At 37.2% G+C, this 17559-nt stretch overlaps 5 protein-coding genes across 5 annotated transcripts; 2 read left to right on the top strand and 3 right to left on the bottom strand.

Annotated features, from left to right (window-relative positions):
* The first annotated feature begins 2690 nt into the window (after positions 1–2690).
* LOC106715427 (cuticle protein 19.8-like) lies at positions 2691–4026 on the top strand. The gene is made up of 2 exons (XM_014508715.2): positions 2691–2777; positions 3029–4026. Exons 1-2 carry the CDS (start codon positions 2706–2708, stop codon positions 3950–3952), a joined length of 996 nt encoding a protein of 331 aa, XP_014364201.2. The 5' UTR covers positions 2691–2705; the 3' UTR covers positions 3953–4026.
* A 1960-nt stretch (positions 4027–5986) lies between these two features.
* LOC106715446 (larval cuticle protein A2B-like) lies at positions 5987–9111 on the top strand. Its single transcript, XM_014508736.2, has 2 exons — positions 5987–6076; positions 8679–9111. The coding sequence occupies exons 1-2, from the start codon at positions 6065–6067 to the stop codon at positions 9048–9050; spliced, it is 384 nt and encodes a 127-aa protein (XP_014364222.2). The 5' UTR covers positions 5987–6064; the 3' UTR covers positions 9051–9111.
* A 1198-nt stretch (positions 9112–10309) lies between these two features.
* On the bottom strand, positions 10310–12091 carry LOC106715403 (outer dynein arm-docking complex subunit 4). The gene has a single exon (XM_014508688.2). The coding sequence runs from the start codon at positions 12089–12091 to the stop codon at positions 10310–10312; it is 1782 nt and encodes a 593-aa protein (XP_014364174.2).
* A 718-nt stretch (positions 12092–12809) lies between these two features.
* Positions 12810–14591, bottom strand: LOC106715402. Its single transcript, XM_014508687.2, has one exon. It carries the CDS (start codon positions 14589–14591, stop codon positions 12810–12812), a length of 1782 nt encoding a protein of 593 aa, XP_014364173.2.
* A 1021-nt stretch (positions 14592–15612) lies between these two features.
* Positions 15613–17415, bottom strand: LOC106715400 (outer dynein arm-docking complex subunit 4). The gene has a single exon (XM_014508686.2). The coding sequence runs from the start codon at positions 17398–17400 to the stop codon at positions 15613–15615; it is 1788 nt and encodes a 595-aa protein (XP_014364172.2). The 5' UTR covers positions 17401–17415.
* Positions 17416–17559: the final 144 nt, after the last annotated feature.

The raw sequence follows: 17559 nt of genomic DNA, 5'->3' as shown, positions 1-17559 counted from the left end.
AAGAAATCTGATTTCAATGCTAATATAAATTTTAATTACAATGTCAATAGTAAATGGCCTAACTGGCATCAAATTTATACAGATGCATCTAAACACTCCACTGGGTGTGTTGGTGTTGGATTGTATCATAAACAGTACAATATAGTTCAGAAAATTAAATTACCTCCAGAATCGTCTGTCTTTACCGGTGAATGTTTTGGACTACTAAAAGCTCTTGAATATGTGCTTTGTTTCAAACTCAAAAAAACCGTTATATTCACTGATTCCTTAAGCGCATTACAGAGCTTAGCAAAATTTTCTCTAAAACTTAACCCTTTTTTTCATGTAATATTTGAATGTAAGAGAAAGTTGTTGCATTGTCAATTACACAACTATTTAGTATCATTTTGTTGGATACCTAGTCACTGCGGCATATCTGGAAATATAAAGGCTGACAGTTTGGCCAACAGTGCTACTGCGACTGGTGACGTATACCCGTATAAGAATTTTGGACATGATCTTACTGCTTTACCTGGCATATATCTCCACAATTCGTGGAATATAGGTTGGGAAGAGAGCGGCCGGATCAAGGGTCGTTTCTTGTATAATATACAGTCTTCCGTTCCCAGGAAGCCATGGTTTGCTAAATTGTCATTTGGTAAAACCGCCACTTCTACTATAATTCGAATGCGTCTGGGACATAACAGTCTTCCGGTTCATTTACACAAACTTGGCATCGTAAGTAGTACCGCCTGTGAGTGTGGTGAGAGCTATTCTGACCTGAACCATGTTTTCTTTTCTTGCCCTAAATATGACCATTCTTTCGTATATACTTCTTTAGTATCTCTTTCCGTTCCTCTTCCTACCAACATTTCCTTACTTCTTAGAGATTTTAATCCCCGTGTATATAATATTATAAATAGGTTTATTGTAAATAATAACATTAAAATTTAATTTAATTTTCTTTTTCCCCTTATAAAATTATTCTGATCCTTTAGTAAACTCAATTCGATTTTAATTATTTATTTTATTTCGCGATAAGTTTCCTACGTTTTTTGATACGCATAGTCTGTAAATGAGTAAAATGACGAATCAAAAAATCATTCCACCTGACGTTGGCTAAATGCACAAACCGTGCCAAAGCCAAAAATAAAAAGAAGAAGAAATGTAAAAAAAACTTATCGATATGCTAAGTAATATGAAAAACTTAAGTGCCTTATGACATTTTAAACACGATTAATTTGTTAAAAATAATGATTATTGTTTTATTTTGGACAGAAAAGTATTCGGAAGTCGTACTCTGATGTAAGTTCACCTTGTACGAAGGATGTCGATGTAAAATTGACCTACTCCACATTACGTTGAGTACAGCTTGTTGAATTACTTTAATTGATCTGGTATTAAATCTATTGAAGGAATTAAATTAATTAAAGTATTTAAAATTTAACACTTGTTTTATATATTTTTTTTTTTTACAAATAGTTGATTTATAACATCAATAACCCTACTTACCGTACTCTTATGGCTGCAGGGAAACAAAGAAATCACTGAACTTACTTCCTAAATTTGACTGATGTGACTAATCTGACTGCCGTTTAGAGTTTAGTTTATTATAGGGACCCTGGAAGTCACAGGGGGTGACATCCAGCTTCCCTATAATTGCGAAAGTTTGGATGCACGGATGGATGTTTGTTTGATGATATCTCCAGAACGGCTCAACGGATCTCGATGAAATTTGTTACGAATACAGAACATAGGCTGGAAGAACCCATGTTACATTTATACAAATTCTGTTTTTTAATGGCGTGCAGACGGAGTCGCGGTCGACAGCTAGTAAATTAATAAAGGTGAGTTAAATAGAGGAGGATATGGGAGATTATTTTCATTACTACAAGTAGTCGCTCATTGATCGAAATTCGGCTACATTTTATTACCAATTATTTTTTTATTAGACATTCATCCTTTCACGCTATTTCTTTAAAAATTGGTTATTATCTTATTTCATGTTCGTCGGTTATTGGTAAATCTAATGTTATACCCTTTCTTTGGAATGTTTCACCTCAATTAGTTAACAGTAAATAAATCAATAGATAATAAATGCATTTGTCAGTCACTGACAAACAGTGTTTATTTTATTACTCACTAGCTTTTACCCACGACTCCGTCCGCGCGGAATAAAAAAATAGAAAACGGGGTAAAAATTTCCTATGCCCGTTTCCTGGTTGTAAGCTACCTGCCCACCAATTTTCAGTCAAATCGATTCAGCCGTTCTTGAGTTATAAATAGTGTAACTAACACGACTTTCTTTTATATATATAGATTTCTATATATATAAAAGAAAGTTCTTCACTATAAATGTACCAGTTAATATCATATATGGAATTAACTAGTGATTGGTCCTGTACTGAAGGAATTTTGAATGTGTTTAGCTGCAGATTTTGAAATTAGCTGCATTTCTTTTCAAAATATTTTGCTAGTTAATTTCTAAGGTAGATTACGCCGTGAAGTTTGTATTCTAGTTGCTGAAAAGATGTTGAATTTTTGGAATCGAGTGTTGAGTTGGCGTGACCGCGACGTCTCGGGCGCGTTGCACAAGTAGCCGCTTTGTTTATGCGGCATTGTCCAGCCCCATCGCCCGTACGTGCGTACTTGAATATATTTAAATTTGGAGATGCGGTCGGGATGAAGCAACAAACTACGACCGCTATAAATAGTGTTGGCGTCTAATGGGGTGCACAGTTCACAGCTCCAAGCATCCCTGTGCACAACAAAACAAACCAAGCAAAATGGTCTTCAAGGTACGACAACTATTTGGATTTTGTGAAGTGTTATAACAAAGTGATCGTGAAATAGTGTTCAGTGTTTCATCGTACAGGAGGAGTTTTTTACAAATAAATGATCACATTTATATTTTTTCTTTTCTACATAAATCGACTTCTGTAAACAGTCTTCTAAAAATCAGTACAAGTCTAAAAAATTAAAACATTAGTGAAAAACATACTAATATACTTCCTGAAACGTAACCATTAATCCTTTTAAATATTCACAGTTCGTCATCTTCTCGTCCTTCGTGGCTTTGGCGTACGCCAGCGCGCCGGCGGCCATCGCAGCGGCGCCGGTTGCGGCGGCACCCGTCGCCTACACTGCGCCGTTCGCAAGAGTTGAAGAATACGATCCTTTGCCTCAGTACAGATTCGGATACGACGTCGCCGACTCTCTTACTGGAGACTACAAGAGCCAGCAGGAGCAGCGCGATGGAGACTTCGTCCAGGGTCAGTACTCGCTTGTCGACCCCGACGGCACTCGTCGTATTGTGGACTACGCCGCCGATCCCGTGAATGGTTTCAACGCGGTCGTCCGCAAGGAACCCCTAGTCGCCGCTGCTCCTGCCGTTGTCGCCGAACCCGCCGTCGTTCCTGCTCGCATCGCCGCCGCACCTGTCGTAGCCGCTAAAGTTGCCGCCCCTGTGGTCGCGCAACCGGCTGTAGTTCCTGCCCGCTACGCTGTCGCTGCCCCCGCTCCTGCTGTCGCCGCACCAGTTGTTGCCAGATACGCCGCAGCGCCCGTTGCAGCACCCGTCGCCGCTCCCGTGTATGCTCGCTACGCCACCGCACCGGTGTATGCGCGTTACGCCGCCGCCCCAGTCTACGCATCCTACGCCGCCGCTCCCGTTGTTGCTGCACGTTACGCCGCAGGTCCCGTAGTAGCAGCCGGTTACGCTGCGCCTGTTGCCGCTGCTGTTAAAGCTGCACCCGTAGCTTACACCGCCGCGTACCCCGCGCCCGTCGCCGCCGCCTACACCGCGCAAGTGGCTTACAACGCTCCGATCTCTTATGCGGCCCCAGTAGCCGCTGTGCCGTCCCCTGCCCGCTTAGTGGCCCCTGCGGCTGCCGTGGCGCCAGTAGCCGCGGTGGCGCGCGCAGCGCCAGCCAAGCTCGTCCAGCCAGTTGCCGCCGGATACAGATACCCCTGAACCAAACCACGACTTGATGACTCACTTTGTAAAGACTTGATTTGTACATAGATAATAAATATCTTTTCACTATTCTTATGTTTTCTTACTGCTTTCTGATGAAAAATTTTTAAGGGTTTCTATGTTTAACTTCATTAGGTACATTTGGTATAATTATTTACTTATTTATCTTATTTATTTTTGTTATGACGTAATAACTACCTACCGTAAATTGAATAAAACTAAAAATTACTTTTAAAACAAAAACATAAAAAGTGGTAAGTATAAAATTATTCAACAGTGTTTTTATGACAGCAAAGAAGGCACGTAAATTGATTGTAAAATAATAATGGTGAACAAAGGCAGGAACTTTTTTTAATTCTCTAATTGTGTGGCGGACGCTGTTCCAGGCTTCATTGTTTTTGTACAGTTCCTGATCCATAGATAGGAACATGTAAGTTATACATGAATTTAGATTTTAAATTATAGGAGTGAGAGTTGTGTTGGAGTGAATAACAAATAATTACTAGCATAAATGAATAACGGAGGGATGCATTAGTCAAGGATTGAGCTAGATTTTAATCTAAGAAAGGACTAGAAACTATGCTAATTCTGTTTACACTTCTTGAATTAAATACATTTATTTCATTTTTAATTTATTAGAGTTGATTTCTATTGATCTTTTTTTAACTCCAAACAAAAATTGTACGTAACATGATTAACTGTGTTTTTAATATATTCATTCTGCGCCAGCGGAGTAAATAAGTAGGTATACAAAAGATAAACGCCTTGGTCTATGTGTTGTTCATAAAAAAATAAGTGCTCTTATTTTAACAACTGAATGCTCTATGCAAGCGCTCAGCGTTGTCCCTTCTGCGTTCAAGAATTACCTATATTTGTTGTAGATCATGCTAATAAATAATAATAATAAAAAAAAGAAAATACTATTTTTTTTTAAATTTTTTACATAAAAAATCAAACTACAAATACTAAGTATTCGGGTCTGACAACTGACGACATCGGAATAAATCATTTATACACAAAACCTTTAGAATAGTACCAATTTTTCCTACTCATAGGAAATCATCATATCATAATTATTTGGTAATTAAATTGATTAATAGAGGGCTATAGGGGACAGAAACATAGCAGTTTTTTAATGTACTTTTAGACGTCACTTTTTTATCACAGAAGTTGACCACTGCCCACAGCATTCGGAACAAGTAAACAAATGCCAACAGGACAAGGGAGAATGGACAGGCGAATTCCATTTAAATGATTATTACTTTATTAATGGTCCGATGCTCATCAAATCTACTTTTACTTTCCCTAGAGAAGGGATGGAATTAGGCCTCTACGACCTTAGTTATCACACTAGAATAACTACTTCTACTTGACGCCTGTATTCTTTACTGTCGTAGTACTCGTATATTACTGGTTTTAGCCGACATCGCGAACATATTGTTGCTGTCACACTGGGCCAGCGTGATTGACTATGACCTATTCACCCCTCACTTAGGATAGGCTTCAAGCCCCTCAGTGGGGACGTACAGTGAGCTGATGATTATTGTTGTTACCATTTACGCAATTTATTGTTGTTGTGGATTCTACCATTGCCTTGCAACGCATAAGCAGCTGTTGGTTAACAGTTTTATTTATAAATACACAGCTATGTTTACAGTTGAGTCGGCAGATAGATCGAATCCTAATTATGCTATGATAGATAGATCACGCCATGGTAGGATCTATCGGTTTAGTTAAACAGTTTCTTCTATAGCTCTTTAACTCAAGTAAATTAATGTAAATTATTCCATAGCCGTCAACGCACGTCAATTAGATCCAACGCACGTATCAAACAAGGTTAGGCTTTGATGTTTAGCTCAGTAAACACCATGCTCTATAACGTATTGATTAACTGCATCTATGTGATCTATATTATGAAAGTATTTTGTTTGTAAGCGATACGTGGCATCGCTGGCTGTATGGAGCGTAACTTGTAGCACTTTCTTCAATTAGACGCGATGTATTTCGATCACGTCTTTTGTTACGCATTGGACGATATATAACGCGGTCTCGGCCTGGGACGTCCACAGTTCAACTCTGCACTGCTCAACCAACCCCAAGCAAACAAACATGAACTCCAAGGTACGTTGAACATTATATATTTCGAAATCATTAAGAACATTTTTTTAATTTGAATTGTGAAATTATCACAAATGCTTAATACATGGATAAATATAGTTGTGATAGCTCAATAGCCCAAATAGCTACATGCGATCTATTGTCGAGCATTGGAGTCTACACCAAGTGGTCATCATCCATGCTTCTTTAGTATAACTATATGGCCTTTGTTTAATTTCGTGAAAGCATTTCTTTTCTATTTTTATAAATAAAGTCCTATGAATGTTGTATTTTTAATGCCGTGTAAAAAAATTGTCTGAAAAAATAGCTTAAAAGCATTTAAAATAGTGTTCAACTAATACTTTATCACGCAATAGTTGTCTTTACAAGTTTGCGTAGACTTATAGCAACGTGTGCATGCGCGTGACATTCAATTGACCAACGGACCCATATCGGGACCAAAGAATATAATACTCTCTATAGAGAGAAGAATGACATGTTACATACTATAGTATTATAACTTTGGTCTATACGCTTATACTACTAGCGCCATAATGGTCGCCCATATGAAAAAATAAAACGCGGGAATTTTGAATATACGTTTAGTATTTTAATTTATTTATAGTTAAAAATTTATATTGGAAATTATGATTATTTTGATAATTTGGCAAATGTAAGATTTTTTTAAAGAAAGAATAATTTTAAAATGAAATAATCATTATTTCCAATATATTGTGTTAGTAAAAGTTATTAACTTAAATTAGTTAAAGGAATAATGAAATGAAACAGAGTAATTTAACATCATTTATTTAATTAAATTTAGTTCCCGATTTTTTTTAATTAAGAATCGCTTAAAAGATATAAAAATTATTGATTTTATTATGAAATCACAATTTTCATTATAATGTCTGTCACAATTAAGTAAAAAGCTGAAATCCACCATGCGCATGTAAGGATGGATTTTAAATTTTTAACTATATAATTTTTGTATCCATTTGATTCAAGTTCATTATTAATTATTGAAGCACTTATCTCCACACATTGAATAAATTTTTTACTGGCGTAATTTAAGCTTTCAGCATAATCTTTAAATTGTGTAAAAATGTGTAAGGATTTATGGTCTGATGATAAAAACAATTCCTTACAATTATTACAATTTATATTTCGTTTTTTGACCATAAATCCACACACATATGCACAAGCCTGGGCCTCTGACGTACCACTATCAATGGTATGAACTGCTTCACCAATAATATCTTCAAATTGATCTTGATGTGGATCAAATTGCCATTCTATGTCATCTGACGTCTGTTCTATTTGGCTATCGCCGGCTATCAAAAATGCCTCTAGATTATTAATATTTCAATATTTCACTTATCAGAGTCAATATCTCAAAACTTAAACACTCGCGTTATTAGTTCAAAAATACAATGCAATATCAAAGATTTCGGAACCATACGAGAACACGTTTTGAAACAAATTTGAAAACTTATTTTTTTAACGGTTATGATTTAAAATTGCCATTACTACATTTTTTTGCGATGTAGATATAAGATAACAAGTGATCGTATATCTTGATTTATAAATACAAATGTAAGAAATAAGACAATTAATAATAGGATTTTTTTAAAATCATGTTTTCTTATTTTTAATTATAAATACTTTATTATAATAATAAAAGGATGAAATATTTTTTTTATATGGCAAGTATAGCTTGGACTATCGCGAGCGAAAACGGCATAGATATATGCTCTATCTCGTTCATATTATGGAACCCAGTTAACACAACAACAAAATTGTCTCTGTGTGAAGTTTCTTGTTTTTCGTTCGAAGTTGGCGGACCCTGATCGGGACTCTTTGCGACACTCACACTTTCTCATGAATACAAATGTAACAGTTTTTGGTTACTTAAATGAGAGTGTCATTTTAATTGTAATTAAAGTCCTAATATCGATTTCAGGTGCTAAAATGAATAGTCAATCATTTCTTATAATATGAGACATAGTACCGTCGCTAATATGTAGTACATATAGAGCCAATGTTTGTATTTTGTATTTAATGTACCATGATTGAGACTCTTCAATAACCTTTGATTTTTCAAATAGAATGAAGGGTATAACTTTTGTTTTTATACAGGGAGAATCCCACGGTTATACTAGACTACCATGTATTCTAGCGAATATACTGATGACGGTTTGATTCCCGGAGGGGGCGAAGTGTAAAACTATTCCTTAGAATGTTTTAAATCGATTATCAATTTAATATTCTTCCTGCAATCAGTTACGATAAGCGTTTCTTTTCGTCGCCGTGTCGCAAGCTGCACGTATTCGTTGCGCGCACAAGTCTCGCATGTCAATGGTCGGCCCAGTGCGACTGAGACTGGCCTATGTCAACTGCCTTACGCAATACGGCTGAAGTTATATATTGATAATCAAGTTCAGAATATAAATTTTATATAATGGGCGCTATAAATATATGCATAATTCATACCTTGAAAATAAATTGACAATAAACAAAATTTTGCACTACATAAATTGAACTGAAATGATGTATTCAAAAGTACAATAAATTATTTTGAATCATCGTGTTTTCTACCTATATAATAGTATGTCATGTGTCTTTTCAGATTGTAGTATTCATCTGCATGTTCGGCGCAGCGTGTGCCAGCGTGTTCGCGCCGGCGCCAGTGGTGGCACGGGTCGACCCTCTGCCCCAATACTCGTACGGCTATGACGTTCAGGACTCCCTCACCGGTGACTACAAGGGCCACCAAGAGAACCGCAACGGAGATCTCGTCACAGGCTCATACTCCGTCGTCGACCCCGACGGTACCAGGAGGATAGTCGATTACTCCGCCGACTCCATCAACGGTTTCAACGCTGTCGTCCGTCGCGAACCTTTAGTAGTCCCAGCTCCCATAGTCGCCCGTGCTCCAATAGTTGCCCCCGCCCCAGCCCCCGTCATCGCCGCCAGACTACCAAGCCCCTACTACTTCTAGATGAATTATTACAATTTTGTTGTGTTACTGTTTGTAAATACCTAGGCTTTTTATATCAATGTTATTTATATTATAAAATGAAATGAATTAAAAAATGTTTTATTATTTACTAACATACAAAACATTTCGGCGAACCTATCGAGAGAAATACTGGTAGAGTTAATTTTAAACATATCCGTTTCTACATCCGTGACGATGTGTGCAAAATTTTATAAAATCTTAACTTTGTTTTTTCATTGAAACAAACTTTAATTTGCATTTTAATATGAATTAGAATGGTCATCCTTTAATATATTTTTTTGAAAGTAGGTATCACTTAAAATTTTGTGAGGATATGCTCTAAAAAGAAGCCGGTATGAATATTAACAAGATCCGGTAATGCACAGAAAATAAAGAATAGTGTCTCGAATTTATGTAAGTAAATATATAAATTCTATATATGTAGTCTTTATTCTAATTGAATTCAGGTCATTCGGAATTCCAATTTAAAACTCAAATCTCGTAACAGCGAAATAAAAAAGGAGAACCAGCAAGACGTAATACATCAGTCATCAGGGTAATATCAATAGTGTGTTAAATATATCGTCTATAAACTATTTTTACTGTTGAGAATAACATACTTAATTAGTTAAAATGAAAAGGTGCGACCAATTAATAGTTTTTAAGTTTTGTCTTTTATTTAGATTTATAACAGCTACGTGACTTCGTTTTTGTTTGGTGATCACATTTCGCTTGCAATCGTAGCCTTGACTAGACGCTTCAACTAAAGCGCAAGCTGTAAAAGCTCCTCCGAACACTGATCATTAATTGCCCTTATAATGTACGTTACATTATCCAGCATACAGATATTAAGAGTACATATGCGATAAACAAAATGATGTACCCGGAATTTATAAGATACCAATGTTTTTTCTTTTGTTTACTATCCTATCAATACTTTTTTAAATTTGAATCTTACCAAATAACACTTCGTCAATAAAAGCATATTTATTTAATAACATAAAATACTATATATGTATCTTAAAAAACAAAGTATAACAATAATTTTAAACAAAACATTAAATACATTACAAACATTAATACCAGAGTATAAAACTTATAAAAGTAAAGTCATACATCTTTAAAAATATAACAAAGTACATATCATAATATAAAACTTAAAAAAGGTAAGTAAGAATTTAAAATAATAAAAAAATATTTATACGAATACGCGTGTATAAAACTTAAAAAAGTAAAGTCTAACAAATATAAAAAAAACATTAAATATCAAATTCTTGAAAACCTACTGTATCGGATTTGGGCGGCGGCGGCAGCGCGCGTGGCGGGCCAGGAATGACGGTGAGGCCGGGCTGGCGCCGCCGCCGCCTCTCTGTCTTCTGACTTGCGAAGTCGACTCCCTGAGGTAGCACTGGGAATCTACGTCCTCGTGGCAATACTGAAATTCTCTTGAATAGCACTTGAGTCTCGACGCGCTTCGCAGGCTCCATGATGTCCAATATTTGTTTTTCCCGTTGCTCGATGATTTTTTGCTCGTCTGTGGCAACCTGGTCTGCCATCATCTCGGCGCATTTGCTGAGGAAGGCCTGCACCTCTTCAGGATCTTGTAGTTTTTTGGAGTATTCGTAGGCCTCCTCGACTTGTGCCCGTACTTCGTTAGCATTACTCTGCTGCATATCGCCGCTCATCAATACGAACAGTCCGTTCAACCACCATGTCACATTCGATATGGTTTGCGCCTCCCGTTGACATCTCTTGGCGTAATACTTGGCGAGTGCGTAATTCTTTTGAGTCGTCAACAGTCTAGCCAATTCGTACATCAACCAACATCTCATTGTAGAGTTTTCGCACAATTCTAAAGTGGCCGAAACTTTACTCGTAGCTTTTTTTATATCAATAAACTTATAAGGATAATTACCTAGGACTGAGTCGTAGGACTTCGGCCGGCCGACTGGGAGTCCCATTAGGAAAGCAATTCTTCGTCTATTGCTTCTTTCGCTCAGAGTGTAAGAGACTCGGTGCTGACATAAGTAAGCCTCGCCAACCGCCCTATACAGGCGATCAATGTAAACATCTTTGTCGGGTAACGTACGCGGTGTCTTCAGATCGAGGAATATTTGCAAGCGCTCTGCGTAAATCATCACATCCATTACGCGTTTCGCTTTCAAGCTTTTCTCAATTTGTCTCAATGACCTTTCAACGGTCTGTGCGCCTATTTCACGTTCTTTAATAAGAACGTTTACCTTATATTTATTTTGATATTTGGATTCAGTTTTTTCGGCCAATTTTACTGAGTAATATGGTCTCTGTGCACGCAACATTTCCTGTCTTTCGGTTAATGAACATAATGTTTCGCTTACAATTTTCTTCAATTCAATACTACCACCTGAATTGGCCGACATTAGTCTTTGGTCTTCTGTTAGTTTCTGAAGAAAAAACTTATCATTTGCCATTGGACCCAAGTATTTCATAGCGAGAACGCGGGCTAAAATTGCATGCTTTCGAACCTGCATTTGAGTTAAGTTTTTTTTCTTTTCCGGTCGAGGAATTCGAGATACATGTAGTGTTTTCTTCGGCTCATTTTCGTCAGCTAGTGTTACCTCTGATTTTTTAATTAAAGGTAAAAAATCAAGCATCACGTTCCCGGCGTTGACTCCTATGCAATCCTGTATAGTTTCTATTCCTTGGATTATGCCTTCCACAAAATAAGGCGGTTGACGTCGCACCCTGGCTCCACGGCAGTTCATTACAACTGACCTTTCGAAGTTAGACATGGTGTACAAAGCTCGAGCTTGCATACTCCGGGCGTTCATGTTACTTGGCTCTAGCTTTAGAGCCATTTGGGCGTCCGAGTATGCTTGAATCGGTTGGACAGCATCAGAACATACCTGACTGCGTCCAATGAGAGTCCGTATATCTTCAGGGACGTTTCTAAATGCTTCATCGTATGAAGCTTTTGCTTTTTCAAATTGCTCCAGTCTCCTTAAATATGCTCCTCTCTCCCGATACACAGTTAAAGCACCAAATAGTCTTTTCTCTTCCATTTTAAAAATATATTCAACACAAAGCAATATTCCAAAGAGTACAATAATATATATGTATAGAAATATTCTTAAACGATGTTATGTTCGTGAGGTGACATAAATTGATAGATAGCAAAGATTGTCAAAAGATTAAAGCAAAGAAGAATGTGTGTCAAATACTGGGAAAATATTTTAAAAAAAATAACAGTTGTAAATGGGAAAGGAAGTTAAAAAAATATTTGTCTGCGTTACATAGGTAATGATACATTGGGTGAAGAAATATTTTTCATAACAAAATCTGTAACATACAAGACGCGTAAAAGCATAATGTGTCTAAAAATCTTTTGTTTGTTAGTGCACCGGACCTCAGTGGAGAGTGCCTTCCTCTTAACTTTCTTCCTAACCTGACACGAAATTCTTTCGCCTTCAGATTAAAATTTTCTGTCGTAAGTAAACGTCGATGGCATGATGATTGCTTATGAAAACTCAATAGGTCTAGATGTTATCATTTACATTCAAACTTATTGAGAAATGCAATGCTGCGAAGGCAAAAATAATACTTTGTTGACTCAGAATGAAACAACTTAAAATTGAAGTTGAACCACGAAAACAATGAAAGTATACTATAAACCTTATTTATTTAATAAAACTAAAATATAAAACTTAAAATTGAAGTCAAAGAATAATTAAGAATAATAACCCTCAAATATATAAAGTATACGACTTACAGAAAAATAAATTAAACATCAAATATCTGAAAACCTCGTGTATCTGATTTCTTTGGAGCCGGTAAGGTCCGCACCGGTCCTGGGATGACGGTCAGGCCCATTTGGCAGCGGCGGCGTCGCTCCACCTTCAGACCAGCAAAGTCAGTTTTCTGGGGCAGCACTGAGAACCTCCGTCCTCGTGGCAACGCTGACATCTTCTTAAACAGTACTCGAGCTTCTACACTCTGTACCGGGTCCATGACGTCTAATATTTGTCTTTCCCGTTTCTCAATAATTTTTCTTTCTTCGATTTGAACCTCGTCCTCCATCATCTGGACACATTTCCTGAGGAAGGCCTGTACCTGTTCCGCATCTTGTATCTTTTTTGAATATTCATAGGCCTCTTCGACTGCGGCCCGCACTTCATTAATATTGCTCTGCTGCATTTCACCACTCAGCAATGCAAACAGGCCGTTCAGCCACCACGTTGCATTAGATATTTCTTGCGCCTCCCGTTGTACTCTCTTGGCGTAAAACTTACTGAGGGCATAATTCTTTTGAGTCGTCAACAATCTAGACATTTCGTACATCAACCAACATCTCATAGTGGAGTTTTCGCACATATCTAAAGTTGCTGAAACTTTAGTCAAAGCTTTTTTAACGTCAGCAAACTTATAAGGATAATTACCTAGGACTGAGTCGAAGGACTTCGGTCGTCCGACTGGAAGTCCCATTAGAAAAGCGATTCTCCGTCTATTGCCACGTTCGCTAAGTCTGTAGGAAAGACGGTGCTGGCATAAGTAAGCCTCTCCTACTGCTCTGTAAAGACGATCGATGTAAATATCTTTGTCAGGTAAATGGCGTGGTGTCTTCATGTCGAATAATTGTTGCAGCCGCTCTGCGTACGACATGACTTCCATAACTCGTTTCGCTCGTAAACTTTTTTCAATTTGTTTTAATAAGCGATCGACGTTTCGGGTGTTAATCTCACGTTCCCTAGCGAGAACTTCTTCTTTATACTTATTTTGATACTTAGATTCAGCTCTTTCGGCAAATTTGATTGAGTAATAAGGCTTTTGAGCGCGCAACATATCCTGTCGTTCAGTTAATGAGCGTAATGATTCTCTTGCTATTTTTTTAAGTTCAATACTACCAGCCACATTGGCGGACATTAGTCTTTCGTCATCTTTAAGCTTCAGAAGGAAAAATTTATCATATGCCATCGGTCCTAAGTATTTCATAGCGAGAACGCGAGCTAAAGTAGCATGTTTCCGAGCCTGCATTTGAGTTAACTTTTTCTTATTTGCCGGTTGTGGAATTCGGGAAATGTGTAGCTTTTTTTTCGGATCATTTTCATCAACGACTGCCACCTCAGATTTTCTAATTAAGGGTAAAAAATCTAGCATAACGTCCCCGACGTTGACACCTATGCAATCCTGTATAGTTTCTATTCCTTGGTTAATGCCTTCCACAAAATAAGGCGGTTGACGTCGCACCCTGGCTCCGCGGTAGTTCATGACAACTGATCTTTCGAAGTCAGACATTGTGTACATAGCCCGACATTGCATGCTCCGGGCGATCATATTATACGGCTCCAGCTTGAGCGCCAGCTCGGCGTCTGTGTACGCTTGAAGAGGCTGAACAGCATCAGAACAAACCTGGCTTCTTCCAGTGAGCGTCCGTACATCATTGTTTGCGTTAGTGTACGCTTCATCGTAAGCAGTTTTGGCTTTTTCAAATTGTTCGAGTCTTCTTAAATACGCTCCCCTCTCACGATACACAGTCAAAGCACCATATAATTGTTTCTCAAACATGTTAAAATCTCTATAAATATGTAGGGAAATAATAACTGTGTAAAGGTTCAAAATACTTGTTATTAATCGTAATATACTTGATAAAACAAAATAATTGAAAGTAATGTCACAAAGATTGACCAGAAGTAATGATTGTCATTATTTTAAGAATGTATTTTTATTTTAGACTTTAACGTTTTTTCTATATTGCTAGTACAGCAAAGTAGTATCAAAGAGTATATAACTACTTCGTAGGTAGTATTCAAAAGTTAGTACTGAAAATAAAAGAAATATTTATTTGTATTTAAAAAAAGGAACATAAATATAAAAGTAGGGGTTTTGTAGTATATTTGACTCTTAAGTTAAGGAAGTACAGTGTAAACTCTATATAACGATACCGAAAAGACTGTGCACTTTATGGCGTCATAGAGGGCTAGGATAACAAAGCGACAAAAGAACGTATACAGCTGCGCAGTTTTTACCAATTTTAGCAACATAAAAGGATCTTTTTATTAAGTGGGTGTGATGCTATGTGTATCATTCACATCAACATAGCATAACCATAGCATAAAATAATTGTTCCGTCTTGGTTCTGCTTATCTTTAATCCGGCACTCTCCAGTTTATCCCGTCATTATCCAAATATCCAATTTTCTTTATTAGTATGCATATAATTAAGGATAGGACGCACTTTTTATCTAAAGACAATAATTATTAAGTTAAAATATGTCATCCGCAAATAAAAACATTTTAAAAGGTTGAGAAAAGATCGTTCTTTTCGTTCGAAATGGGATTACGTAATCCTATTTCTTAAAATAGCTTATACGGGTTAATCAGCCTTTCTTTTATATTCACTTTTATATGAACCAATGTTCACATTGTAACGTATTAGGCTGTTTTTTTAGAGTTTCAGTGTTACTGAGAAAACTTAATAGTGATTACTAGTACAACAAAATTTATTATATATAAATTTATTATATAAAAGAACACATAAACTTGTATATAAAAGTAACAAATTATAAAGTGGTAAAAATAAATACATATTATAAATCAAATACTTGAAAACCTTTCGTATCAGATTTTGGTGGAGGCGGTAAAGCCTTTTCATGTCCTGGTAACACAGTTAGCCCCTTTTGACGTAACCGGGTACGTACTGACTGCTGACGCTCTGATTCCGTCTGTGTTTGTGGCAAAACAGTAAATCTCCTACCCGGCGGAACATTTGAAATTCGTTTGAACAACACCTCCGTGTTGACACGGTTAGTTTCATCCATGACGCCCAATATTTCTTTTTCTCTTTGCTGCATTGCTTTCCGATCGTCCGCCGCACCTACATCGGCCATCATTTCACTACATTTCCTAAGGAACGCTACTACATCTTCTGGATCTTGTAGTTTTTTGGAATATTCGATAGCTTCTTCGACTTGTATTCGTACTTCGTTGGCATTTCCTTGTTTCATGTCACTACTCATTAAGACAAACAAACCATTCAGCCACCAAGTCGCATTGGAAATTTCTTGTGCTTCACGTTGACAACGTTTCGCATAAAACTTAGCCAGCGGGTGATTCTTTTGAGCGGATTGCAGTCGAGCCATTTCGTACAATAACCAACATTTCATGGTAGAATTTTCACACATCTCTAATAGCGATGCCACTTTACTCGTAGCTTTTTGGACATCAATAAATTTTTGAGGATAGTTTGCGAGAACAGAGTCAAAAGATTTCGGTCGGCCGACGGGAAGTCCCATTAAGAATGCGATGCGCCGTCTATTCCCTCGTTCGCTAAGTCTGTAAGAGAGTCGATGTTGACACAAGTAGGCCTCTCCCACTGCCCTGTATAGCCGTTCAATAAAGCTCTGTTTATCTGGCAAATTGCGAGGAGTTTTTGTATCTAAAAAGGTTTGTAATCGTTCTGCATAAGATATTACATTCACAATACGTTTATTATTTAAGTTATCTTCGATATGTTTTAACAGACGTTCAGCTTCGTGCGCCCCAATTTCTCGTTCTTTTGCGAGTACAGCTTCTTTATACTGAATTTGATGTTTTGATATAGCTTTTTCTGCTAGTTTTATCGTATAATAAGGTTTTTGTGATCTTAGCATTTCTTGCCGCTCGCTTAATGTGTTAAGCGTTTTATCCACCATTGTTTTTAATTCTTTGCTACCCCTGGAATTAGCGGACTGTAGTCTCGCATCATCTTTGAGGTCTTGGAGAAAAAATTTGTCGTATGCCATGGGCCCTAAATACTTCATTGCGAGAACACGCGCCAAAATGGCGTGTTTTCGAGCTTCCATTTGGGTTAACTTACGTTTTTTTTCTTGACGTGGAATACGAGAAACATGAGACTGTATTTGTGGCTCATCTTCGTCGAATACTGCTACAGCGGATCGTTTGATTATCGGCAAAAAATCAACCATTACATTACCAGCATTCAAACCTATGCAATCTTGTATTGTTTCTACTCCTTGATTTATGCCTTCAATAAAGTAGGGTGGGTACCGACGGAGTCTGGAGCCACGATAATTCATAACTACTGATCTCTCAAAATCAGACATCGTATACATAGCCCGAGCTTGCATATTGCGAGCCACCATATTTCGTGGCTCTAATTTTAATGCAATTTGTGCGTCGGTGTAGGCCTGAATGGGCTGGACGGCATCGGAGCACACTTGGCTGCGACCGATGAGCAACCGCACGTCTTGAGGAGCATTGTTGTACGCTTCATCGTAAGAAGCTTTCGCTTTATCAAATTGTTCCAATCGTCGTAAATACGCCCCTCGTTCCCTGTACACGGTCAATGCACCAAACATACGAGGTTTTTCTTCCATGATAAACTTGATAGAAAACAGTAAATTGATAAAAAAAATACAAAACAAATAGAAATTAAAAATTCTACTACAATGGCATTTTGACGTAATGCATGTTTTTTTATTTTTTTTAATCTGGTTTTTAGGTGAAAGATGAAAGAATAAATGCAGTATTATATA

This window comes from Papilio machaon, chromosome 18, assembly GCF_912999745.1.
Source record: "Papilio machaon chromosome 18, ilPapMach1.1, whole genome shotgun sequence".
Classification (NCBI taxonomy): domain Eukaryota; kingdom Metazoa; phylum Arthropoda; class Insecta; order Lepidoptera; family Papilionidae; genus Papilio; species Papilio machaon.
The sequence above is the reverse complement of the archived record's forward strand: the minus strand, read 5'-3'. Positions and strand labels throughout refer to the sequence as shown.

What these genes read in the sequence shown, in the direction of transcription:
- LOC106715427 (XM_014508715.2), top strand. Translation starts at nt 2,706, where the DNA reads ATGGGGTGCACAGTTCACAGCTCCAAGCATCCCTGTGCACAACAAAAC. An exon ending in CAAGCAAAATGGTCTTCAAG is followed by an intron (nt 2,778 to 3,028) that starts GTACGACAACTA and finishes AAATATTCACAG; the next exon opens with TTCGTCATCTTCTCGTCCTT.
- LOC106715403 (XM_014508688.2), bottom strand. Translation starts at nt 12,091, where the DNA reads ATGGAAGAGAAAAGACTATTTGGTGCTTTAACTGTGTATCGGGAGAGA.
- LOC106715402 (XM_014508687.2), bottom strand. Translation starts at nt 14,591, where the DNA reads ATGTTTGAGAAACAATTATATGGTGCTTTGACTGTGTATCGTGAGAGG.
- LOC106715400 (XM_014508686.2), bottom strand. Translation starts at nt 17,400, where the DNA reads ATGGAAGAAAAACCTCGTATGTTTGGTGCATTGACCGTGTACAGGGAA.